We start from the raw sequence: 20549 nt of genomic DNA, 5'->3' as shown, positions 1-20549 counted from the left end.
CGGAAAGGCTTATACTGACCAGAGTTTTGCTTTTTAATGATTCTGTAAAATTTCCAATGAAGGATGAAGAACAAGTAGCTTCAGAAGCTTTAACAGGTACTCAAACTCAGGAGATCAAAACTTGGCTGCCCATCACCTCACTCAGTAAATCATTCATACCCTTCCAAAGTTGAGAAATGTAAAGTTACACTGGATATCCCTTTTGTCCTTGTTAAGACTTTTTCGCCATAAGAGAGTACCGAGTTGGTGATCTTCAAACAGAGCAGAGATCACAGTGAGTTATAAGGGCCGATATTCGGATGGCGGAGCTCCGGGTTCTCTGAGGCGTTTGGGTGCGCGCACCTCCCGAATGTGGGACTCCCAGCGGCAATTAAAACCGGCAGAATGATCATTTACATAGTTAGTCAGATAGTTGAGGTACTTGAGAGACCTCATTGAGTGGAGATTTTGGCAGGGGTGCAATTTTGAAGGATCCTCAGTGTGTTTCCCGTGCTGTGGGAAACACTCCCTGTTGGAGCAGACGTGTTTCACTCAGCAGCCAGTGGGAGATGCAAAGGATTATTTGACAGGTGGGGGGAAAACCTCATTTATTGCAGCAGGGCACTCTGTCACTTCAGACTAAGTTTTGGCTGCAAGACCTTTGCGTTTACACTCAAAATTATTAATTTATACCCTAAACTCTGCTGTGCAAACACATTTACCTACTTTGCGGACCCCCTCAAACTCACACCGTCAGGATGGGGGGCACCATGGCTGCATTCATCACTTCATCCGAGGGCGGGCACCATCACCAGCCTCGCCAGGCACGCCGTCCACCTCCGCCACGTGGAGCTCCACAACACAGTGCTGCACCACACGCACCTGCACAACAGCACGGGGGGCAACAACAGAGAGAGCGACGTCACAGGAGGCACTACCCTCACAACACGGTGTACAGACAGCTTCCTGAACCTCTCTGAGAAGCATTGCATACGGAGGCTCAGAATCAGTCGTCAGGTAGTCGCGGACATCTGCAGCCTTCTTCATGCCGAGCTGCTCCCTGCTGGGCCCGAGCGTAGAGGGAGTGCAGCGAAGGTTCACCAGACTGATCCCTGGGATGGCGGGACTGTCGTATGAGGAGAGATTGGGTCGACTCGGCCTGTATTCACTCGAGTTTAGAAGAATGAGAGGGGATCTCATTGAAACGTATAAAATTCTGACAGGGCTAGACAGACTGGATGCAGGGAGGATGTTTCCCCTGGCTGGGGGGTCCAGAACGAGGGGTCACAGTCTCAGGATATGGGGTAGGACATTTAGGACTGAGATGAGGAGAAATTTCTTCACTCTGAGGGTGGTGAACCTGTGGAATTCTCTACCATGGAAGGCTGTGGAGGCCGAGTCACTGAATATATTTAAAAAGGAGCTCGATAGATTTCTAGCCACAAAAGGCATCAAGGGGTATGGGGAGAGAGTAGGAATATGGTATTGAGATAGAGGATCAGCCATGATCATATTGAATGGCGAAGCAGGCTCGAAGGGCCGAATGGCCTACTCCTGCTCCTATTTTCTATGTAAACGTTTCATCTAGTTTTGAAGCCTTTCAACCCATATCTGTTGAGCACATTCATCCCCATTGGCACCATCACTGGCCACCTCTAACCCTCAGAACAGCAGTAACATTCCTCTGATCTTCTGGTAACAGATTCTTTCTGTCTCTCGCGACTCCAACCAGCAGACCCCACCATTACCACTGACTGTTCCACCCTCAGTCCTTCTCCATCTATTGCCATTCTTAGCCTTATCATCACCTCCTTTACTAAAGCTGCATCGACAAAGCCATCTTTTGTGCATAAAACCCAAGTTTATCCAAGACTTGAAAACTGCTCCCATGTGAAGCTGTTCTTTCATAAATAATCACTCTCTCAGCTCTAGCCTCTAACCTTGGGTTGTGTCTTTGTTGTCATGTAACCTGCTATTTAAATACAAGTTCTTCATTACAGTCCAGTTATCAGACTTCAAACTCCCAAGAATAGCATCATTGAATTAATTAAATTTAATTCTGTTTTATCTTGTCTTGACTTTGATTCTCTTTAGTCTTGGTGCTGCCTATACTGTGGCCCCTGGCTCTTCACCTCGGGGTCTGAATATTTAAACATGTATTAAGGGCAGATCTTCCACTTCTGTGTTCCCAGCACATGGCGGGAGCACACATTGTGAAATTGTGAACCCTCTGCCCCAGATTTTCTATCTGTTACATTTAATAGACAGTAGATCGTGGGCTGGGAGTGTACAATTTCCTGATATTCAGTCCGAACCTGCACCAGGAGTGCTGCGCAGAACATTTAAACCGAAATGATCCTTTTAATGTTGTGAATTTTGTGTGCATTGAGCTGAGAATGTTGGGGATGGGTCGTGGAATATTTTACATTTTGGGTCCCTGTGTCGACATTGAGCACTCCCAGGTCAGAAATAGCACTGCTAGATTCAGAGAGGTCAGTTTACATCTTCAGCAGCTGGGCAGTGATGTGGTGGGTGGACACGCAGGTTATGGAACTGGTCCAATGTTCATTCTATTCCAATCAATGGAATGAAAATCAGGCGGGGGATTCTATACCGGGCAGATCCACCCCTCCAGATTACTGCCCAGGTGGTGAAGATGTAAACGTAACCTGGCGTGAAGTTCCCTCTACACTGCCCCAACAATGACCCAAATCGCAAGAGTGCCCAATCCTGCACCAGTCTGACACTTGTTCCGTTTCCCTCACCAGTCACCTCAGTGACCTGCCTGAGTGGGACCGCCAATTTAAAACCCCACATCAACATCTGCCTGAGTGGGACCGCCAATTTAAAACCCCACATCAACATCTGCCTGAGTGGGACCGCCAATTTAAAACCCCACATCAACATCTGCCTGAGTGGGACCGCCAATTTAAAACCCCACATCAACATCTGCCTGAGTGGGACCGCCAATTTAAAACCCCACGTCAACATCTGCCTGAGTGGGACCGCCAATTTAAAACCCCACGTCAACATCTGCCTGAGTGGGACCGCCAATTTAAAACCCCACATCAACATCTGCCTGAGTGGGACCGCCAATTTAAAACCCCACGTCAACATCTGCCTGAGTGGGACCGCCAATTTAAAACCCCACGTCAACATCTGCCTGAGTGGGACCGCCAATTTAAAACCCCACATCAACATCTGCCTGAGTGGGACCGCCAATTTAAAACCCCACGTCAACATCTGCCTGAGTGGGACCGCCAATTTAAAACCCCACGTCAACATCTGCCTGAGTGGGACCGCCAATTTAAAACCCCACGTCAACATCTGCCTGAGTGGGACCGCCAATTTAAAACCCCACGTCAACATCTGCCTGAGTGGGACTGCCAATTTAAAACCGCACATCAACATCTGCCTGTCAGTTTTCTTTAAAGTTAGCTTTGAAGGGCTCCAATCATTTTTGAACCTGTTGCATCCTCCTCTCCATCTCTCACTTCCTCTGCCTCCTACAGAACTGTAACATTTTATATATTTAATATCTTGGGGCTCTTCACATTTGAAAAAGTGTCTCACTGGCCCGGCTGGTGTTGTGAAAGGACTCTACTCATATCGGCCGAGAAACTCAGCCGAGCGGTGACCATTTGTTAGGCGCTAAGTGGCCTCCTAAACTTCCAATATGGCGGGCAGGAAGCGCACACTCATTACGAGACAGAAGTGTGCCATTCGCCATATTGGTAAAGGCAACTCCGTTAGTGTCAGGAGCACATGTCCGGATTATTTAAAGAGATGAATGTTATGTAAATTAGGCACTGTGCTTCTTGCAGGGCCTCATGAGGGGCCTCATGAGGGGTATTAATAGCGTACATAAGGAGAAACTCTTTCCACTGACGGGAGGGTCAGTAACCAAAGGACACAGGTTTAAGGTAATTGGCAAAAGAACCAGAGGGGAGATGAGGAGAAATTTTTTCACACAGCCAGTTGTTCTGATCTGGAATGTGCTGCCTGAAAGGGCGGTGGAAGCAGATTCAATAATAACTTTCAAAAGGGAATTGGATAAATACTTGAAAAAGAAAGATTTGCAGGGCTATGGGGAAAGAGGGAGGACAGGGACTAATTGGATAGCTCTTTCAAAGATCCAGCACGATGGGCTGAATGGCCTCCATCTGTGCTGTAAATTCCATGAAGTCTCAAAATGTTTCAGAAGAGTGAGATTTTTTTAAACTGAATTTCAACTGAAATAAAGTGAAGTGACTAAAAAGACATTCTCGATAAACAATCTGGTTTCTTTTCTAACCATTAACAACAAAACCACACCTGCTCTCATTGCAGGTTTGTCTGGGAACAGTTTATATCGAAAAATAGCATTTGTTCATAATAAATTTTAAAAACATAAAGCTTTTTTTTCAGGCTACTCTTGAGAATTTAATCTCCAGTTTGTTTGAACATTTCTTGGAAAAAGCAAGGAAACTCGCAAATGCTCCAGAGTGGAGGGACCCCCGTCCTTTATATTAACTCTGGCTGATGTACAGATTGAATGCTGGGAAGTTCTATAGACGACACATGCTCAGAATGCAAATTTCTGTCCAACTATTTTGACATAAAAATATCCATTTGAAGCCCAGTTTTTTGAGACGGGCTGAGGCATTTTAGTGGGTAAATTTAATCCAAAGAGCTACAAATACATAAAGGGCAAAAGAGTAACTAGGGAGAGAGTGGAGCCTCTTAAGGATCAACAAGGTCATCTATGTGCGGAACCACAAGAGATGGGTGAGATCCTAAATGAATATTTCACATCGGTATTTACGGTTGAGAAAGGCATGGATGTTAGGGAACTTGGGGAAATAAATAGTGATGTCTTGAGGAGTGTACATATTACAGAGAGGGAGGTGCTGGAAGTCTTAACGCGCATCAAGGTAGATAAATCTCCGGGACCTGATGAAATGTATCCCAGGACGTTATGGGAGGTTAGGGAGGAAATTGCGGGTCCCCTAGCAGAGATATTTGAATCATCGACAGCTACAGGTGAGGTGCCTGAAGATTGGAGGGTAGCAAATGTTGTGCCTTTGTTTAAGAAGGGCGGCAGGGAAAAGCCTGGGAACTACAGACCAGTGAGCCTGACATCTGTAGTGGGTAAGTTGTTAGAGGGTATTCTGAGGGACAGGATCTACAGGCATATGGAGAGGCAGGGACTAATTAGGAACAGTCAGCATGGTTTTGTGAGAGGAAAATCATGTCTCACGAATTTGATTGAGTTTTTTGAAGGGGTAACGAAGAAGATAGATGAGGGCTGTGCAGTAGACGTGGTCTACATGGACTTCAGCAAAGCATTTGACAAGGTACCGCATGGTAGGTTGTTACATAAGGTTAAATCTCATGGGATCCAAGGTGAGGTAGCCAATTGGATACAAAATTGGATTGACGACAGAAGACAGAGGGTGGTTATAGAGGGTTGTTTTTCAAACTGGAGGCCTGTGACCAGCGGTGTGCCTCAGGGATCGGTGCTGGGTCCGCTGTTATTTGTTATTTATATTAATGATTTGGATGAGAATTTAGGAGGCATGGTTAGTAAGTTTGCAGATGACACCAAGATTGGTGGCATTGTGGACAGTGAAGAAGGTTATCTAGGATTGCAACGGGATCTTGATAAATTGGGCCAGTGGGCCGATGAATGGCAGATGGAGTTTAATTTAGATAAATGTGAGGTGATGCATTTTGGTAGATCGAATCGGGCCAGGACCTACTCCGTTAATGGTAGGGCGTTGGGGAGAGTTATAGAACAAAGAGATCTGGGAGTACAGGTTCATAGCTCCTTGAAAGTGGAGTCACAGGTGGATAGGGTGGTGAAGAAGGCATTCAGCATGCTTGGTTTCATTGGTCAGAACATTGAATACAGGAGTTGGGATGTCTTGTTGAAGTTGTATAAGACATTAGTGAGGCCACACTTGGAATACTGTGTACAGTTCTGGTCACCCTATTATAGAAAGGATATTATTAAACTGGAAAGAGTGCAGAAGAGATTTACTAGGATGCTACCAGGACTTGATGGTTTGACTTATAGGGAGAGGTTGGATAGACTGAGACTTTTTTCCCTGGAGAGTAGGAGGTTTAGGGGTGATCTTATAGAAGTCTATAAAATAATGAGGGGCATAGATAAGGTAGATAGTCAAAATCTTTTCCCAAAGGTAGGGGAGTCTATAACGAAGGGACATAGATTTAAGGTGAGAGGGGAGAGATACAAAAGGGTCCAGAGGGGCAATTTTTTCATTCAAAGGGTGGTGAGTGTCTGGAACGAGCTGCCAGAGGCAGTAGTAGAGGTGGGTACAATTTTGTCTTTTAAAAAGCATTTGGACAGTTACATGGGTAAGATGGGTATAGAGGGATATGGGCCAAGTGCAGGCAATTGGGACTAGCTTAGTGGTATAAACTGGGCGACATGGACATGTTGGGCCGAAGGGCCTGTTTCCATGTTGTAAACTTCTATGATTCTATGTTACTGTGAAATATGTAATTCTTACATTTTTAAAATTTTGTTTAAAGCCTTATTTTGGAAATTGGAAATTTTAGTTATGGCTGATACTTTTTTTTAAAAAATCAACAAGAGACACAGCATGTGGAATTGTCAGAACCTCTTGAGCAGGAACATGCTTGTGACTTGAGACAAAGATTAGTTTGAACCCTCTTCACTTCAAAGGTTACTGCCCCGCTCCATCCCGCAGAAATATTTCTGAATCAGGTAGCCCCTGAGCAGATACAACACATTTCACGATGAAACGCCCACCATCCCTCACCCATCATCACAGTGCAATCAGGCATATACTGCAGAATAGAAATCAATGCCCCACCAATGAAATACCAACACCAATATCCCTTGTAATCATTTCCTGTTTCTAATGGGGTGTGCTGTACTTTGTCCTTCCCCGTGCATCCCCTTGGAGACTTTGAATACTGAGTGTCTCCTCTAGTGCCTCTTCGAAGTGATCCCTTAGTGGGAGCAGGAAGTGAGCTGGGTGGCTAATGGACCCCTCAGACGGTTCCTGGGCTGTGTGGCTCCATAGCTCTTTTGGCCCAGTCATTGGTCATGTCCAGAGTTAGGTCCACAAGGCTCAACATCTGAAGATTTGGGGGGCATTCAGTTTTCATCGGGAAACGCCATTTGGAAACAACAACAACTTGCATTTATATAGCACCTTTAACGTAGTAAAACGTCCCAAGGTGCTTCACATGAGCGATTATCAAACAAAACTTCACACCGAGCCACATAAGGAGATATTAGGACAGATGACCAAAAGCTTGGTCAAAGAGATAGGTTTTAAGGTGCTTCTTAAAGGAGGAGTGAGGGGTAGAGAGGTGGAGAGGTTTAGGGAGGGAATTCCAGAGCTTAGGGCCGAGGCAGCTGAAGGCACGGCCGCCATTGGTGGAGCGATTAAAATTGGGGATGCGCAAGAATTGGAGGAGTGCAGAGATCTCGGAGGGTTGTAGGGGTGGAGGAGGTGAGTCCAGGGAGGGATTTGAAAACAAGGATAAGAATTTGAAAATCGAGGCGTTGCCAGACCGGGAGCCAATGTAGGCCAGCGAGCACAGGGGGTGAACAGGACTTGGTGCGAGTTAGGATACGGGCAGCAGAATTTTGGATTAACTCAAGTTTATGGAGGGTGGATGGTGGGAGGCCGGCCAGGAGAGCATTGGAATAGTCCGGTCTGGAGGTAACAAAGGCATGGATGAGGCTTTCAGCAGCAGATGAGCCGAGGCAGTGGTAGAGATGGGCGATGTTACAGAGGTGGAAGTAGGCGGTCTTGGTGATGGAGCGGATATGTGGTCGGAAGCTCATCTCGGGGTCAAATAGGACGCCTACATTCTGGTTCAGCCTCAGACAGTGGCCAGGGAGAGGGATGGAGTCCGTGGCTAGGGAACGGAGTTTGTAGCGGAGACCAATGGCTTCCGTCTTCGCAATATTTAGTTGGAGGAAATTTTTGCACATCCAGTACTGGATGTCAGACAAGCAGTGTCACACATGAGAGACAGTGGAGGGGTCGAGGGAGGTGGTGGTGAGATAGAGCTGGGGGTCGTCAGCGTACATGTGGTATCTGACATTGTGTTTTCGGATGATGTCACCGAGGGGCAGCATGTAGATGAGAAATAGGAGGGGGCCAAGGATCGATCCTTGGGGGACTCCAGAGGTAACGGTGCGGGAGTGGGAAGAGAAGCCATTGCAGGTGATTCTCTGGCTACGACTGGATAGATAAGAATGGAACCAGGTGAGCGCAGTCCCACCCAGCTGGACAATGGAGGAGAGGTGTTGGAGGAGGATGGTGTGGTCAACGGCTGCAGACAGGTGGAGAAGGATGAGGAGGGATCGTTTACCACGGTCACAGTCACAGAGGATGTCATTTGTGACTTTGATCAGGGCCGTTTCAGTCCTGTGGGAGGGTCAGAAACCTGATTGGAGGGATTCAAACATGGAGTTGTGGGAAAGATGGGCACGGATTCGGGAGGAGACAAAACGTTCAAGGACTTTGGAGAGGAAAGGGAGGGTGGAGGTGAGGCGGGAGTTTGTAAGGACAGAGGGGTCAAGGGTGAGTTTTTTGAGGTGGGGGGTGATGATGGCAGATTTGAAGGGGAGGGGGACAGTACCTGAGGAGATGGAACCGTTAACAATATCAGCTAACATGGGAGCCAGGAAGGGAAGTTGGGTGGTCAGCAGTTTGGTGGGACTAGGGTCGAGGGAGCAGGAGGTGGGTCTCATGGTCAAGATGAGCTTGGAGAGGACATGAGGGGAGGTAGGAGGGAAACTAGAGAAAGATGTGAGTTTAGGGCCAGGGCAGGGGGGAACTGGAGGGGAAGTTTGGCTCGGTGGGCTAAGGGGAGGGAGGGAAACGGCAGAGGCAGCTGAATGGATGGTCTCAATCTTAGTGACAAAGTCCATGAGCTCCTCACACTTGTTGTTGGAGGTGAGGGTGGAGGGGACAGGGTACAGGGGTTTAAGAAGACAGTTTGGAGTGAAGAGAAGAGAAGCTGGGGATTATCTTTCCATTCCAGGATGATCCTGGAATAGTGAGCAGTTTGGGCAGAGGAGAGCAGGACCCGATAGTGCTTTATGTGGTCCAGGCAGACCTGGCGATGAATGGCTAAACCAGTTGTCTGCCATAAACATTCAACTCTGCGTCCCTTGGACTTAAGGGAGTGGAGATGAGGGCCGTACCAGGAGGAATGACCAGAGTGAGAGAGAGTAATGGTTTTAATGGGGACAAGGGCATCAAAGGTGGAGGTGAGGGTGTGATTGGGCAAATCGGTAGCTGCAGAAATGTCGTGGTGAATGGAGGGCCAAAGGCTGGAGAGTGGGGAATTTGAAAGTGCCATTGTAAGTAACCTGGGGGAGAGTTTTTTCCATGGGAGGACACAGAAGGAAGTGGGGTTGGGAGGGGGAAGGGGGATGTGGGTGGAGAGGGAGACAAGAAAATGATCAGAGATGGCGTTATCTGTGATTAACACGATGGAAGTAGAGAGGCCACGTGAGATGGCAAGGTCGAGGGGGTGGCTGTGAATATGGGTCGGGGAGTTTATAGAAACACCGGCAAACGACATTCAGGAACACCGTGAGGAGGCATGTTCCATTTTCCCAGTGAAGAGGAAGGCTCTTGGCGACACATTGGTTGGGATTTTCCGATTTAGCTGGCAGCACACAGGAGGAAATTGCGTGCCCCCAGCCAGTGATTTTCTGTCCATTAATTCTAATGGTTGTAAAATCACAGGAGTGGTATTCCCGATGTGCACTCCCGGCAAGTGCCAGGACCACTGAAGTGGGAAATCCCAGGCATTTTTACAAGTTTGACTGGAATAGAATATATTAATGATCTTTCTCGGCTCGCTGTCGTTGGGCTGAGTAGAATCTTTCTTTGTCTGATGCCGATCCCTGTGCTCGACTGTGGGTAAAATGTTCAATGCTTGTGACCGAAATCCCAACTTATACAGAACTTTGGAATTTCTGAGGGAATTACGGAAAAATTAGGTTTCTTCCAAAATAACCGTTCCATTATAATCAGTGACGATCAGGTTACTGTTACGAATGGCCACTTCCTCCTGAAACTGAGAACTGTTTGACCACAATAGGGCCCTCCACTTATAACTGGCCAGATGCTTTGGAAGTGGACAAAACCACAGCTTATTGAGAGAAGATTTGCATTGCAGGATACGATAGGACATAACTGTGAATTAGAACGATCGATAAACCGAATGCTTGTGGCAGACGGGCCCGATGACCCTTAGGGGCCAATGGAGCTTTAGGGACCGATGATCTGTAGCTGCTGCTGACCCCATGCCGATGATCTGTAGCTGCTGCTGACCCCATGCCGATGATCTGTAGCTGCCTGCTTGGCGGACAATAGACTGATTGTGGGTGTTCTAATATATTATTGTATTTAACCCATTCCGTCCTGTGCCTGTCTTTGTTGAACGAAGTCACCTGAAGTGAGATTTATGGATGTGGAGAAACTTGATGCTAAATAAACGTTAATTCTTTGGACTAATCTATATATTGCTGTGGTTAACTGTACTCGAGCCGAAGGCACAACCCCCCCTCTCCATGGATAGTGAATCGCAGTCTGGTCTGCCAGAGATAGCGGTCAGTAGGGAGGTACCTGAGAGACGTTCTCAGATCCTGGCCCCATCCATTGTGACATTACAACAGGTGATGATTTTGCCCATTGCATGTTGTGACGGGGCTCAGACAGATCCTCTCATTGTTACCTGTTTATATTCAAATCCCACACATAATAACTAGGACCAGCCCAAGTTACTGATGGGAGGAATGTGCAGATAATGAGGTCAATAATCAATGGGCCCAGTTTTGCTGGTCTGTTTGTGATGACTTTTTTCCAAATTTAGGTGCAAGGCAGAAAATGTTTAACCGCATCGTCTCCCCTCATCTCCAGACTGTCTCCTCCCGTCGCCAGACCGTCTCCTCTCGTCTCCAGACCGTCTCCTCTCGTCTCCAGACCGTCTCCTCACCGTCTCCTCTCATCTCCAGACCGTCTCCGCCCGTCGCCAGACCGTCTCCTCTCGTCTCCAGACCGTCTCCCCTCGTCTCCAGACCGTCTCCCCTCGTCTCCAGACCGTCTCCTCTCGTCTCCAGACCGTCTCCTCTCGTCTCCAGACCGTCTCCTCCCGTCGCCAGACCGTCTCCTCCCGTCTCCAGACCGTCTCCTCTCGTCTCCAGACCGTCTCCTCTCGTCTCCAGACCGTCTCCTCTCGTCTCCAGACCGTCTCCCCTCGTCTCCAGACCGTCTCCTCCCGTCTCCAGACCGTCTCCTCCCGTCTCCAGACCGTCTCCTCCCGTCTCCAGACCGTCGCCCCTCGTCTCCAGACCGTCTCCTCCCGTCGCCAGACCGACTCCACCCGTCTCCTCTCGTCTCCAGACTGTCTCCCCTCGTCTCCAGACCGTCTCCTCCCGTCGCCAGACCGACTCCACCCGTCTCCTCTCGTCTCCAGACTGTCTCCCCTCGTCTCCAGACCGTCTCCTCCCGGCGCCAGACCGACTCCTCCCGTCTCCAGACCGTCTCCTCTCGTCTCCAGACTGTCTCCCCTCGTCTCCAGACCGTCTCCTCCCGGCGCCAGACCGACTCCTCCCGTCTCCAGACCGTCTCCTCTCGTCTCCAGACTGTCTCCCCTCGTCTCCAGACCGTCTCCTCCCGGCGCCAGACCGACTCCTCCCGTCTCCAGACCGTCTCCTCTCGTCTCCAGACCGTCTCCCCTTGTCTCCAGACCGTCTCCTCCCGTCGCCAGACCGTCTCCTCCCGTCGCCAGACCGTCTCCTCCCATCGCCAGACCGTCTCCCCTCGTCTCCCCTTGTCTCCAGACCGTCTCCTCCCGTCGCCAGACCGTCTCCTCCCGTCGCCAGACCGTCTCCTCCCATCGCCAGACCGTCTCCCCTCGTCTCCAGACCGTCTCCTCCCGTCGCCAGACCGTCTCCTCTCGTCTCCCCTCGTCTCCAGACCGTCTCATCCCGTCGCCAGACCGTCTCCTCCCATCGCCAGACCGTCTCCTCTCGTCTCCCCTCGTCTCCAGACCGTCTCCCCTCGTCTCCAGACCGTCTCCCCTCGTCTCCAGACCGTCTCCTCCCGTCGCCAGACCGTCTACTCCCATCGCCAGACGGTCTCCTCCCTTCGCCAGACCGTCTCCTCCCGTCTCCAGACCGTCTCCTCCCATCGCCAGACCGTCTCCTCCCGTCTCCAGACCGTCTCCTCCCGTCTCCAGACCGTCTCCTCCCATCGCCAGACCGTCTCCTCCCGTCTCCAGACCGTCTCCTCCCGTCGCCAGACCGTCTCCTCCCGTCGCCAGACCGACTCCTCCCGTCTCCAGACCGTCTCCAGACCGTCTCCAGACCGTCTCCTCCCGTCGCCAGACCGACTCCTCCCGTCTCCAGACCGTCTCCAGACCGTCTCCAGACCGTCTCCTCCAGTCGCCAGACCGACTCCTCCCGTCGCCAGACCGTCTCCTCCCGTCTCCAGACCGTCTCCTCCCGTCGCCAGACCGACTCCCCTCGTCTCCAGACCGTCTCCCCTCGTCTCCAGACCGTCTCCTCCCGTCGCCAGACCGACTCCTCCCGTCTCCAGACCGTCTCCTCCCGTCGCCAGACCGACTCCCCTCGTCTCCAGACCGTCTCCCCTCGTCTCCAGACCGTCTCCTCCCGTCGCCAGACCGACTCCTCCCGTCTCCAGACCGTCTCCTCCCGTCTCCAGACCGTCTCCTCTCGTCGCCAGACCGTCTCCTCCCGTCTCCTCTCGTCTCCAGACTGTCTCCCCTCGTCTCCAGACTGTCTCCCCTCGTCTCCAGACCGTCTCCTCCCATCGGCAGACCGTCTCCCTTCGTCTCCAGACCGTCTCCTCCCGTCGCGAGACCGACTCCTCCCGTCTCCAGACCGTCTCCTCCCATCGCCAGACCGTCTCCTCCCATCGCCAGACCGTCTCCCCTCGTCTCCAGACCGTCTCCTCCCGTCGCCAGACCGTCTCCTCCCATCGCCAGACCGTCTCCTCTCGTCTCCCCTCGTCTCCAGACCGTCTCCTCCCGTCGCCAGACCATAAGAACATAAGAACATAAGAAATTGGAGCAGGAGTAGGCCAATCGGCCCCTCGAGCCTGCTCCGCCATTCAATAAGATCATGGCTGATCTGATCCCAACCACAAATCTAAAGAACACAAGAAGTCGGAGCAGGACCATCTCCTCTCGTCTCCCCTCATCTCCAGACCGTCTCCCCTCGTCTCCAGACCGTCTCCTCCCATCGCCAGACCGTCTCCTCCCGTCGCCAGACCGTCTCCTCCCATCGCCAGACCGTCTCCTCCCGTCGCCAGACCGTCTCCTCCCGTCGCCAGACCGTCTCCTCCCGTCTCCAGACCGTCTCCTCCCGTCGCCAGACCGTCTCCCCTCGTCTCCAGACCGTCTCCTCTCGTCTCCAGACCGACTCCTCCCGTCTCCAGACCGTCTCCCCTCGTCTCCAGACCGTCTCCTCCCGTCGCCAGACCGACTCCTCCCATCGCCAGACCGTCTCCCCTCGTCTCCAGACCGTCTCCCCTCGTCTCCAGACCGTCTCCTCCCGTCTCCAGACCGTCTCCTCCCGTCGCCAGACCGTCTCCTCCCATCGCCAGACCGTCTCCCCTCGTCTCCAGACCGTCTCCCCTCGTCTCCAGACCGTCTCCTCCCGTCTCCAGACCGTCTCCCCTCGTCTCCAGACCATCTCCCCTCGTCTCCAGACCGTCTCCTCCCGTCTCCAGACCGACTCCTCTCGTCTCCAGACCGTCTCCCCTCGTCTCCAGACCGTCTCCCCTCGTCTCCAGACCGTCTCCCCTCGTCTCCAGACCGTCTCCTCCCGTCTCCAGGCCGTCTCCCCTCGTCTCCAGACCGTCTCCTCTCGTCTCCAGACCGTCTCCTCTCGTCTCCAGACCGTCTCCTCTCGTCTCCAGACCGTCTCCTCTCGTCTCCAGACCGTCTCCTCTCGTCTCCAGACCGTCTCCTCTCGGTCTCCTCTCGTCTCCAGACCGTCTCCTCTCGTCTCCAGACCGTCTCCTCTCGTCTCCAGACCGTCTCCTCACCGTCTCCTCTCGTCTCCAGACCATCTCCTCCCGTCTCCTCTCATCTCCAGACCATCTCCTCACCGTCTCCTCTCGTCTCCAGACCGTCTCCTCCCGTCACCAGACCGTCTCCTCCCATCGCCAGACCGTCTCCTGCCGTCTCCAGACCGACCCCTCTCGTCTCCAGACCATCTCCTCCCGTCTCCTCTCGTCTCCAGACCGACCCCTCTCGTCTCCAGACCGTCTCCTCCCATCGCCAGACCGTCTCCCCTCGTCTCCCGACCGTCTCCTCCCGTCGCCAGACCGTCTCCCCTCGTCTCCAGACCGTCTCCCCTTGTCTCCAGACCATCTCCTCCCGTCTCCAGACCGTCTCCTCCCGTCTCCAGACCGTCTCCTCCCATCGCCAGACCGTCTCCTCCCGTCTCCAGACCGTCTCCTCCCGTCGCCAGACCGTCTCCCCTCGTCTCCAGACCGTCTCCCCTCGTCTCCAGACCGTCTCCTCCCGTCTCCAGACCGTCTCCCCTCGTCTCCCGACCGTCTCCTCCCGTCGCCAGACCATCTCCCCTCGTCTCCAGACCGTCTCCCCTTGTCTCCAGACCATCTCCTCCCGTCTCCAGACCATCTCCTCCCGTCTCCAGACCGTCTCCTCCCGTCTCCAGACCGTCTCCCCTCGTCTCCAGACCGTCTCCTCCCGTCTCCAGACCGTCTCCCCTCGTCTCCCGACCGTCTCCTCCCGTCGCCAGACCGTCTCCCCTCGTCTCCAGACCGTCTCCCCTTGTCTCCAGACCATCTCCTCCCGTCTCCAGACCGTCTCCTCCCGTCTCCAGACCGTCTCCTCCCGTCGCCAGACCGTCTCCCCTCGTCTCCAGACCGTCTCCCCTCGTCTCCAGACCGTCTCCTCCCGTCTCCAGACCGTCTCCTCTCGTCGCCAGACCGACTCCTCTCGTCTCCAGACCGTCTCCCCTCGTCTCCAGACCGTCTCCTCTCAGCACCAGACCGTCTCCACTCGTCTCCAGACCATCTCCTCTCAGCACCAGACCGTCTCCACTCGTCTCCAGACCGTCTCCTCTCAGCACCAGACCGTGTTCTCAGCGTCTCCTCTCGTCGCTTTGTGTGAAATTACGATGAACTGAAACTTATTTCTGAACTCCCGGATTGTTGATTTATTCTCGGGTTGATACAATTATGTCTTCAGAATTTATGATTTTTTTTAACATCATCTTTTTCAAAGAAAATCTAATGTTAGAAATGGAACGTCTCCTGTTCTTGTCCCATTAACAATGTCAGTTCATTGAGATGTTTGTGGTGTCACAGATTTCATTAAAAGTTGTACAAATCTCTAGACTAATAGTGTTTTGTTGTAGTTACACTTTCACCATCATGTTTTAATAATCTGCTGCGATGTTCTGTACAATTCTGTTTAATTGGCTCAGCAGGATGGTAAAACCCTGCTGGATAACGATGGAGGTCCCTGTCACTCGAGCCCCGATTTTAACTCTGAGCGAGAATCCGGCTGGTGAGGGACGAGGTGAACACCAAACCCCACTAACCTCGGCAGCGTGAAGCCCGGGAGATTTTAACTCCCAGGCCTCATTGGCATGTCCCCTGAAACCAGCAGGAAGCAGAATGAAGGTCATCAAGAGGCCTCCGGCCAGGACCAAGGATACAGTCTCCAACACACAGGTAAGTCTCGGGGAGAGGGTTTCAGGAGGGTGTTGTGATCAGAAAGGGGGTGGAGCCCGTGGCAGAGAAAGCCTAAGCTTTCCTTATGGGGCCAGGAGTGGGAACATAAGAAATAGGAGCAGGAGTAGGCCATTCGGCCCCTCAGGCCTGCTCCGCCATTAAATAAGATCATGGCTGATCTTTGGCCTCAGGCCTTTGGAGAGTAGTGGTTTATGGGGAAAGTTACAGAGAGTAGGGGCGAAGTGCCAGAAGGCTTGGCCCTTGGTGATGGAACAGAGTAGGCAAGGGCATAAGAGTAACCCTGAGTCAGAGGAGTGGCGGGTCTAATACTTGATGTAAGGCTGCAGAATGTGACTCGGATAAGATGGGATGAGGCTGTGGAGTGATTGAAAGTTAAGACAAGGGCCATGGGGAACATAGGAATTGGTAGACGGAGAAAGGCCAGGATCCATCGAGATCACCTTCTACCATCCTGGTAATCACAAGATCCAATGATTATAGAGTTCACTAATCAGAGCAATCAGTCTCTATCAATGTGTCCACAACAGACCCAGACATGAGGTGAGGGAAACCCCCAGTGGTGGAGAGATTTAGGAACCGTAGATCCAAAGTCACTTGTTCCTCCCCAGCTTGTTACACTCACCACATGTCATGTCTCAAATTACTCATATACTGGACCCCAAAATATTATGTTCTGAAAGAAATCTGTCTAATTTGCACTCCACCGTCTCTCTCGGGAGTCTGTTCCATAGATCGATCACTCACTGAAATATTGTTTCCGCAGATTAGTTCTGAATTTACCCCCTCCATCGGGCAATTACACATCCATTGTAAAATATTTCCCGATTCCCGCTTGCTTTATTTTCAGTACCAGCCTCTCCAGGGGAACTATCAAAACTATCAAAGGCTTTACTGAAATCCAAGTACACCACATCCACTGCCTTATTCCTGTCAAAGTCCTCAAAACAACCCAGTAAATCACATTGACAAGACTGCCCCTTCATGAACCCATATTGACCATCTTTTATGATTTTATTTCTATCCAGATGTTCCATGATCTTTACTTTCCATAACTTTACCCACAATGGATGTGAAATTCAGTGATCTGTAGTTTCCTGCGTAACTTTAGCTACCTTTTTCAAAATTACAGAACCATAGAAAAGATACAGCACAGATGGGGGCCATTCGGCCCATTGAGTCTGCGCCGGCTCGAAGAACAACCAGGTGCCCATTCTAATCCCAACTTCCACCACCCGGTCCGTTGCCCTGCAGCTTAGGAGCAACATCTGCCTTTCTCCAGTCCCCAGGCACCTCGCCAATATTCAGTGATTTCTGGATGATTTGTGTCAGTCTCGCTAAAATGACTTCCATGAAGAATCCTCGGATGAATCTTATCCGGTCTGTGATTTACTCACCTTAACTTTGTCCAGTTGTTCGGTGACCGTGCTGGGAGTAATGTGAATAGTGTCACAACTCACCTCAGCAACACCCTCTACTTCCCTTTCTAGTTCACAAAGTGGAACGACATCGAATCAAAAGATGAACAGGCCTACAAATTTGGCAATGCAGGACCATTATCCGGGCAGTAAGTGGCCCACTAAGTCCTCAATGTGATGGGCAGAAAATGCGTGCACATTTGGGTAACGGCCCCGATCCCCAGTCTGTGCTGATTCCCTGACCGTTTACTGGGTAAAGGCCCCGATCCCCAGTCTGTGCTGATTCCCTGACCGTTTACTGGGTAAAGGCCCCGATCCCCAGTCTGTGCTGATTCCCTGACCGTTTACTGGGTAAAGGCCCCGATCCCCAGTCTGTGCTGATTCCCTGACCGTTTACTGGGTAAAGGCCCCGATCCCCAGTCTGTGCTGATTCCCTGACCGTTTACTGGGTAAAGGCCCTGATCCCCAGTCTGTGCTGATTCCCTGACCGTTTACTGGGTAAAGGCCCCGATCCCCAGTCTGTGCTGATTCCCTGATGGTTTACTGGGTAAAGGCCCCGATCCCCAGTCTGTGCTGATTCCCTGACCGTTTACTGGGTAAAGGCCCCGATCCCCAGTCTGTGCTGATTCCCTGACCGTTTACTGGGTAAAGGCCCCGATCCCCAGTCTGTGCTGATTCCCTGACCGTTTACTGGGTAAAGGCCCCGATCCCCAGTCTGTGCTGATTCCCTGACCGTTTACTGGGTAAAGGCCCCGATCCCCAGTCTGTGCTGATTCCCTGACCGTTTACTGGGTAAAGGCCCCGATCCCCAGTCTGTGCTGATTTCCTGACCGTTTACTGGGTAAAGGCCCCGATCCCCAGTCTGTGCTGATTCCCTGACCGTCTCCTGGGTAAAGGCCCCGATCCCCAGTCTGCTGATTCCCTGACCGTTTACTGGGTAAAGGCCCCGATCACCAGTCTGTGCTGATTCCCTGACCGTTTACTGGGTAAAGGCCCTGATCCCCAGTCTGTGCTGATTCCCTGACCGTTTACTGGGTAAAGGCCCCGATCCCCAGTCTGTGCTGATTCCCTGACCGTTTACTGGGTAAAGGCCCCGATCCCCAGTCTGTGCTGATTCCCTGACCGTTTACTGGGTAAAGGCCCCGATCCCCAGTCTGTGCTGATTCCCTGACCGTTTACTGGGTAAAGGCCCTGATCCCCAGTCTGTGCTGATTCCCTGACCGTTTACTGGGTAAAGGCCCTGATCCCCAGTCTGTGCTGATTCCCTGACCGTTTACTGGGTAAAGGCCCCGATCCCCAGTCTGTGCTGATTCCCTGACCGTTTACTGGGTAAAGGCCCCGATCCCCAGTCTGTGCTGATTCCCTGACCGTTTACTGGGTAAAGGCCCTGATCCCCAGTCTGTGCTGATTCCCTGATGGTTTACTGGGGAAAGGCCCTGATCCCCAGTCTGTGCTGATTCCCTGACCGTTTACTGGGTAAAGGCCCTGATCCCCAGTCTGTGCTGATTCCCTGACCGTTTACTGGGTAAAGGCCCCGATCCCCAGTCTGTGCTGATTCCCTGACCGTTTACTGGGTAAAGGCCCCGATCCCCAGTCTGTGCTGATTCCCTGACCGTTTACTGGGTAAAGGCCCCGATCCCCAGTCTGTGCTGATTCCCTGACCGTTTACTGGGTAAAGGCCCCGATCCCCAGTCTGTGCTGATTCCCTGATGGTTTACTGGGTAAAGGCCCTGATCCCCAGTCTGTGCTGATTCCCTGACCGTTTACTGGGTAAAGGCCCCGATCCCCAGTCTGTGCTGATTCCCTGATGGTTTACTGGGTAAAGGCCCCGATCCCCAGTCTGTGCTGATTCCCTGACCGTTTACTGGGTAAAGGCCCCGATCCCCAGTCTGTGCTGATTCCCTGACCGTTTACTGGGTAAAGGCCCCGATCCCCAGTCTGTGCTGATTCCCTGACGGTTTACTGGGTAAAGGCCCCGATCCCCAGTCTGTGCTGATTCCCTGACCGTTTACTGGGTAAAGGCCCCGATCCCCAGTCTGTGCTGATTCCCTGACCGTTTACTGGGTAAAGGCCCCGATCCCCAGTCTGTGCTGATTCCCTGACCGTTTACTGGGTAAAGGCCCCGATCCCCAGTCTGTGCTGATTCCCTGACCGTTTACTGGGTAAAGGCCCCGATCCCCAGTCTGTGCTGATTCCCTGACCGTTTACTGGGTAAAGGCCCCGATCCCCAGTCTGTGCTGATTCCCTGACCGTTTACTGGGTAAAGGCCCCGATCCCCAGTCTGTGCTGATTCCCTGACCGTTTACTGGGTAAAGGCCCCGATCCCCAGTCTGTGCTGATTCCCTGACCGTTTACTGGGTAAAGGCCCTGATCCCCAGTCTGTGCTGATTCCCTGACCGTTTACTGGGTAAAGGCCCCGATCCCCAGTCTGTGCTGATTCCCTGACCGTTTACTGGGTAACGGCCCTGATCCCCAGTCTGTGCTGATTCCCTGACCGTTTACTGGGTAAAGGCCCTGATCCCCAGTCTGTGCTGATTCCCTGACCGTTTACTGGGTAACGGCCCTGATCCCCAGTCTGTGCTGATTCCCTGACCGTTTACTGGGTAAAGGCCCCGATCCCCAGTCTGTGCTGATTCCCTGACCGTTTACTGGGTAACGGCCCTGATCCCCAGTCTGTGCTGATTCCCTGACCGTTTACTGGGTAAAGGCCCCGATCCCCAGTCTGTGCTGATTCCCTGACCGTTTACTGGGTAAAGGCCCCGATCCCCAGTCTGTGCTGATTCCCTGACCGTTTACTGGGTTAAGGCCCTGATCCCCAGTCTGTGCTGATTCCCTGACCGTTTACTGGGTAAAGGCCCCGATCCCCAGTCTGTGATGATTCCCTGATGGTTTACTGGGTAAAGGCCCCGATCCCCAGTCTGTGCTGATTCCCTGACCGTTTACTGGGTAAAGGCCCTGATCCCCAGTCTGTGCTGATTCCCTGACCGTTTACTGGGTAAAGGCCCCGATCCCCAGTCTGTGCTGATTCCCTGACCGTTTACTGGGTAAAGGCCCCGATCCCCAGTCTGTGCTGATTCCCTGACCGTTTACTGGGTAAAGGCCCCGATCCCCAGTCTGTGCTGATTCCCTGACCGTTTACTGGGTAAAGGCCCCGATCCCCAGTCTGTGCTGATTCCCTGACCGTTTACTGGGTAAAGGCCCTGATCCCCAGTCTGTGCTGATTCCCTGACCGTTTACTGGGTAAAGGCCCCGATCCCCAGTCTGTGCTGATTCCCTGACCGTTTACTGGGTAAAGGCCCTGATCCCCAGTCTGTGCTGATTCCCTGACCATTTACTGGGTAAAGGCCCCGATCCCCAGTCTGTGCTGATTCCCTGACCGTTTACTGGGTAA

At 52.2% G+C, this 20549-nt stretch overlaps 3 protein-coding genes across 5 annotated transcripts in view; all 3 read left to right on the top strand.

Annotated features, from left to right (window-relative positions):
• Nucleotides 1–11026, top strand: part of LOC137310385 (H-2 class II histocompatibility antigen, A-Q alpha chain-like) — a 40832-nt gene extending 29806 nt beyond the window's left edge. Inside the window, exon 5 of one of the 3 annotated variants that reach the window (XM_067978214.1) lies at nucleotides 11003–11026. The gene's annotated coding sequence lies outside the window, so the exon portion shown is untranslated. The other 2 variants (XM_067978213.1, XM_067978212.1) reach the window with 2 other exon arrangements.
• LOC137310383 (proline-rich protein 36-like) lies at nucleotides 57–13071 on the top strand. The gene is made up of 3 exons (XM_067978210.1): nucleotides 57–96; nucleotides 2748–3412; nucleotides 10861–13071. Exons 1-3 carry the CDS (start codon nucleotides 57–59, stop codon nucleotides 13069–13071), a joined length of 2916 nt encoding a protein of 971 aa, XP_067834311.1.
• Nucleotides 13035–15381, top strand: LOC137310384 (DNA-directed RNA polymerase II subunit RPB1-like). The gene has a single exon (XM_067978211.1). The coding sequence runs from the start codon at nucleotides 13133–13135 to the stop codon at nucleotides 15170–15172; it is 2040 nt and encodes a 679-aa protein (XP_067834312.1). The 5' UTR covers nucleotides 13035–13132; the 3' UTR covers nucleotides 15173–15381.
• The last annotated feature ends 5168 nt before the right edge of the window (nucleotides 15382–20549 follow it).

Source organism: Heptranchias perlo, unplaced genomic scaffold (genome assembly GCF_035084215.1).
Source record: "Heptranchias perlo isolate sHepPer1 unplaced genomic scaffold, sHepPer1.hap1 HAP1_SCAFFOLD_248, whole genome shotgun sequence".
Lineage (NCBI taxonomy): Eukaryota > Metazoa > Chordata > Chondrichthyes > Hexanchiformes > Hexanchidae > Heptranchias > Heptranchias perlo.
This window is presented reverse-complemented; position numbering and strand designations above follow the sequence as displayed.

Excerpts from the sequence above, each read along its gene's own strand:
- LOC137310384 (XM_067978211.1), top strand. The coding sequence starts at position 13,133 with ATGGCTGATCTGATCCCAACCACAAATCTAAAGAACACAAGAAGTCGG.
- LOC137310383 (XM_067978210.1), top strand. The coding sequence starts at position 57 with ATGAAGGATGAAGAACAAGTAGCTTCAGAAGCTTTAACAG. Across the intron at positions 97-2,747 it reads AGCTTCAGAAGCTTTAACAG|TCACCTCAGTGACCTGCCTG; the intron begins GTACTCAAACTC and ends TTCCCTCACCAG. Across the intron at positions 3,413-10,860 it reads GCCTGTCAGTTTTCTTTAAA|GTGCAAGGCAGAAAATGTTT; the intron begins GTTAGCTTTGAA and ends TTCCAAATTTAG.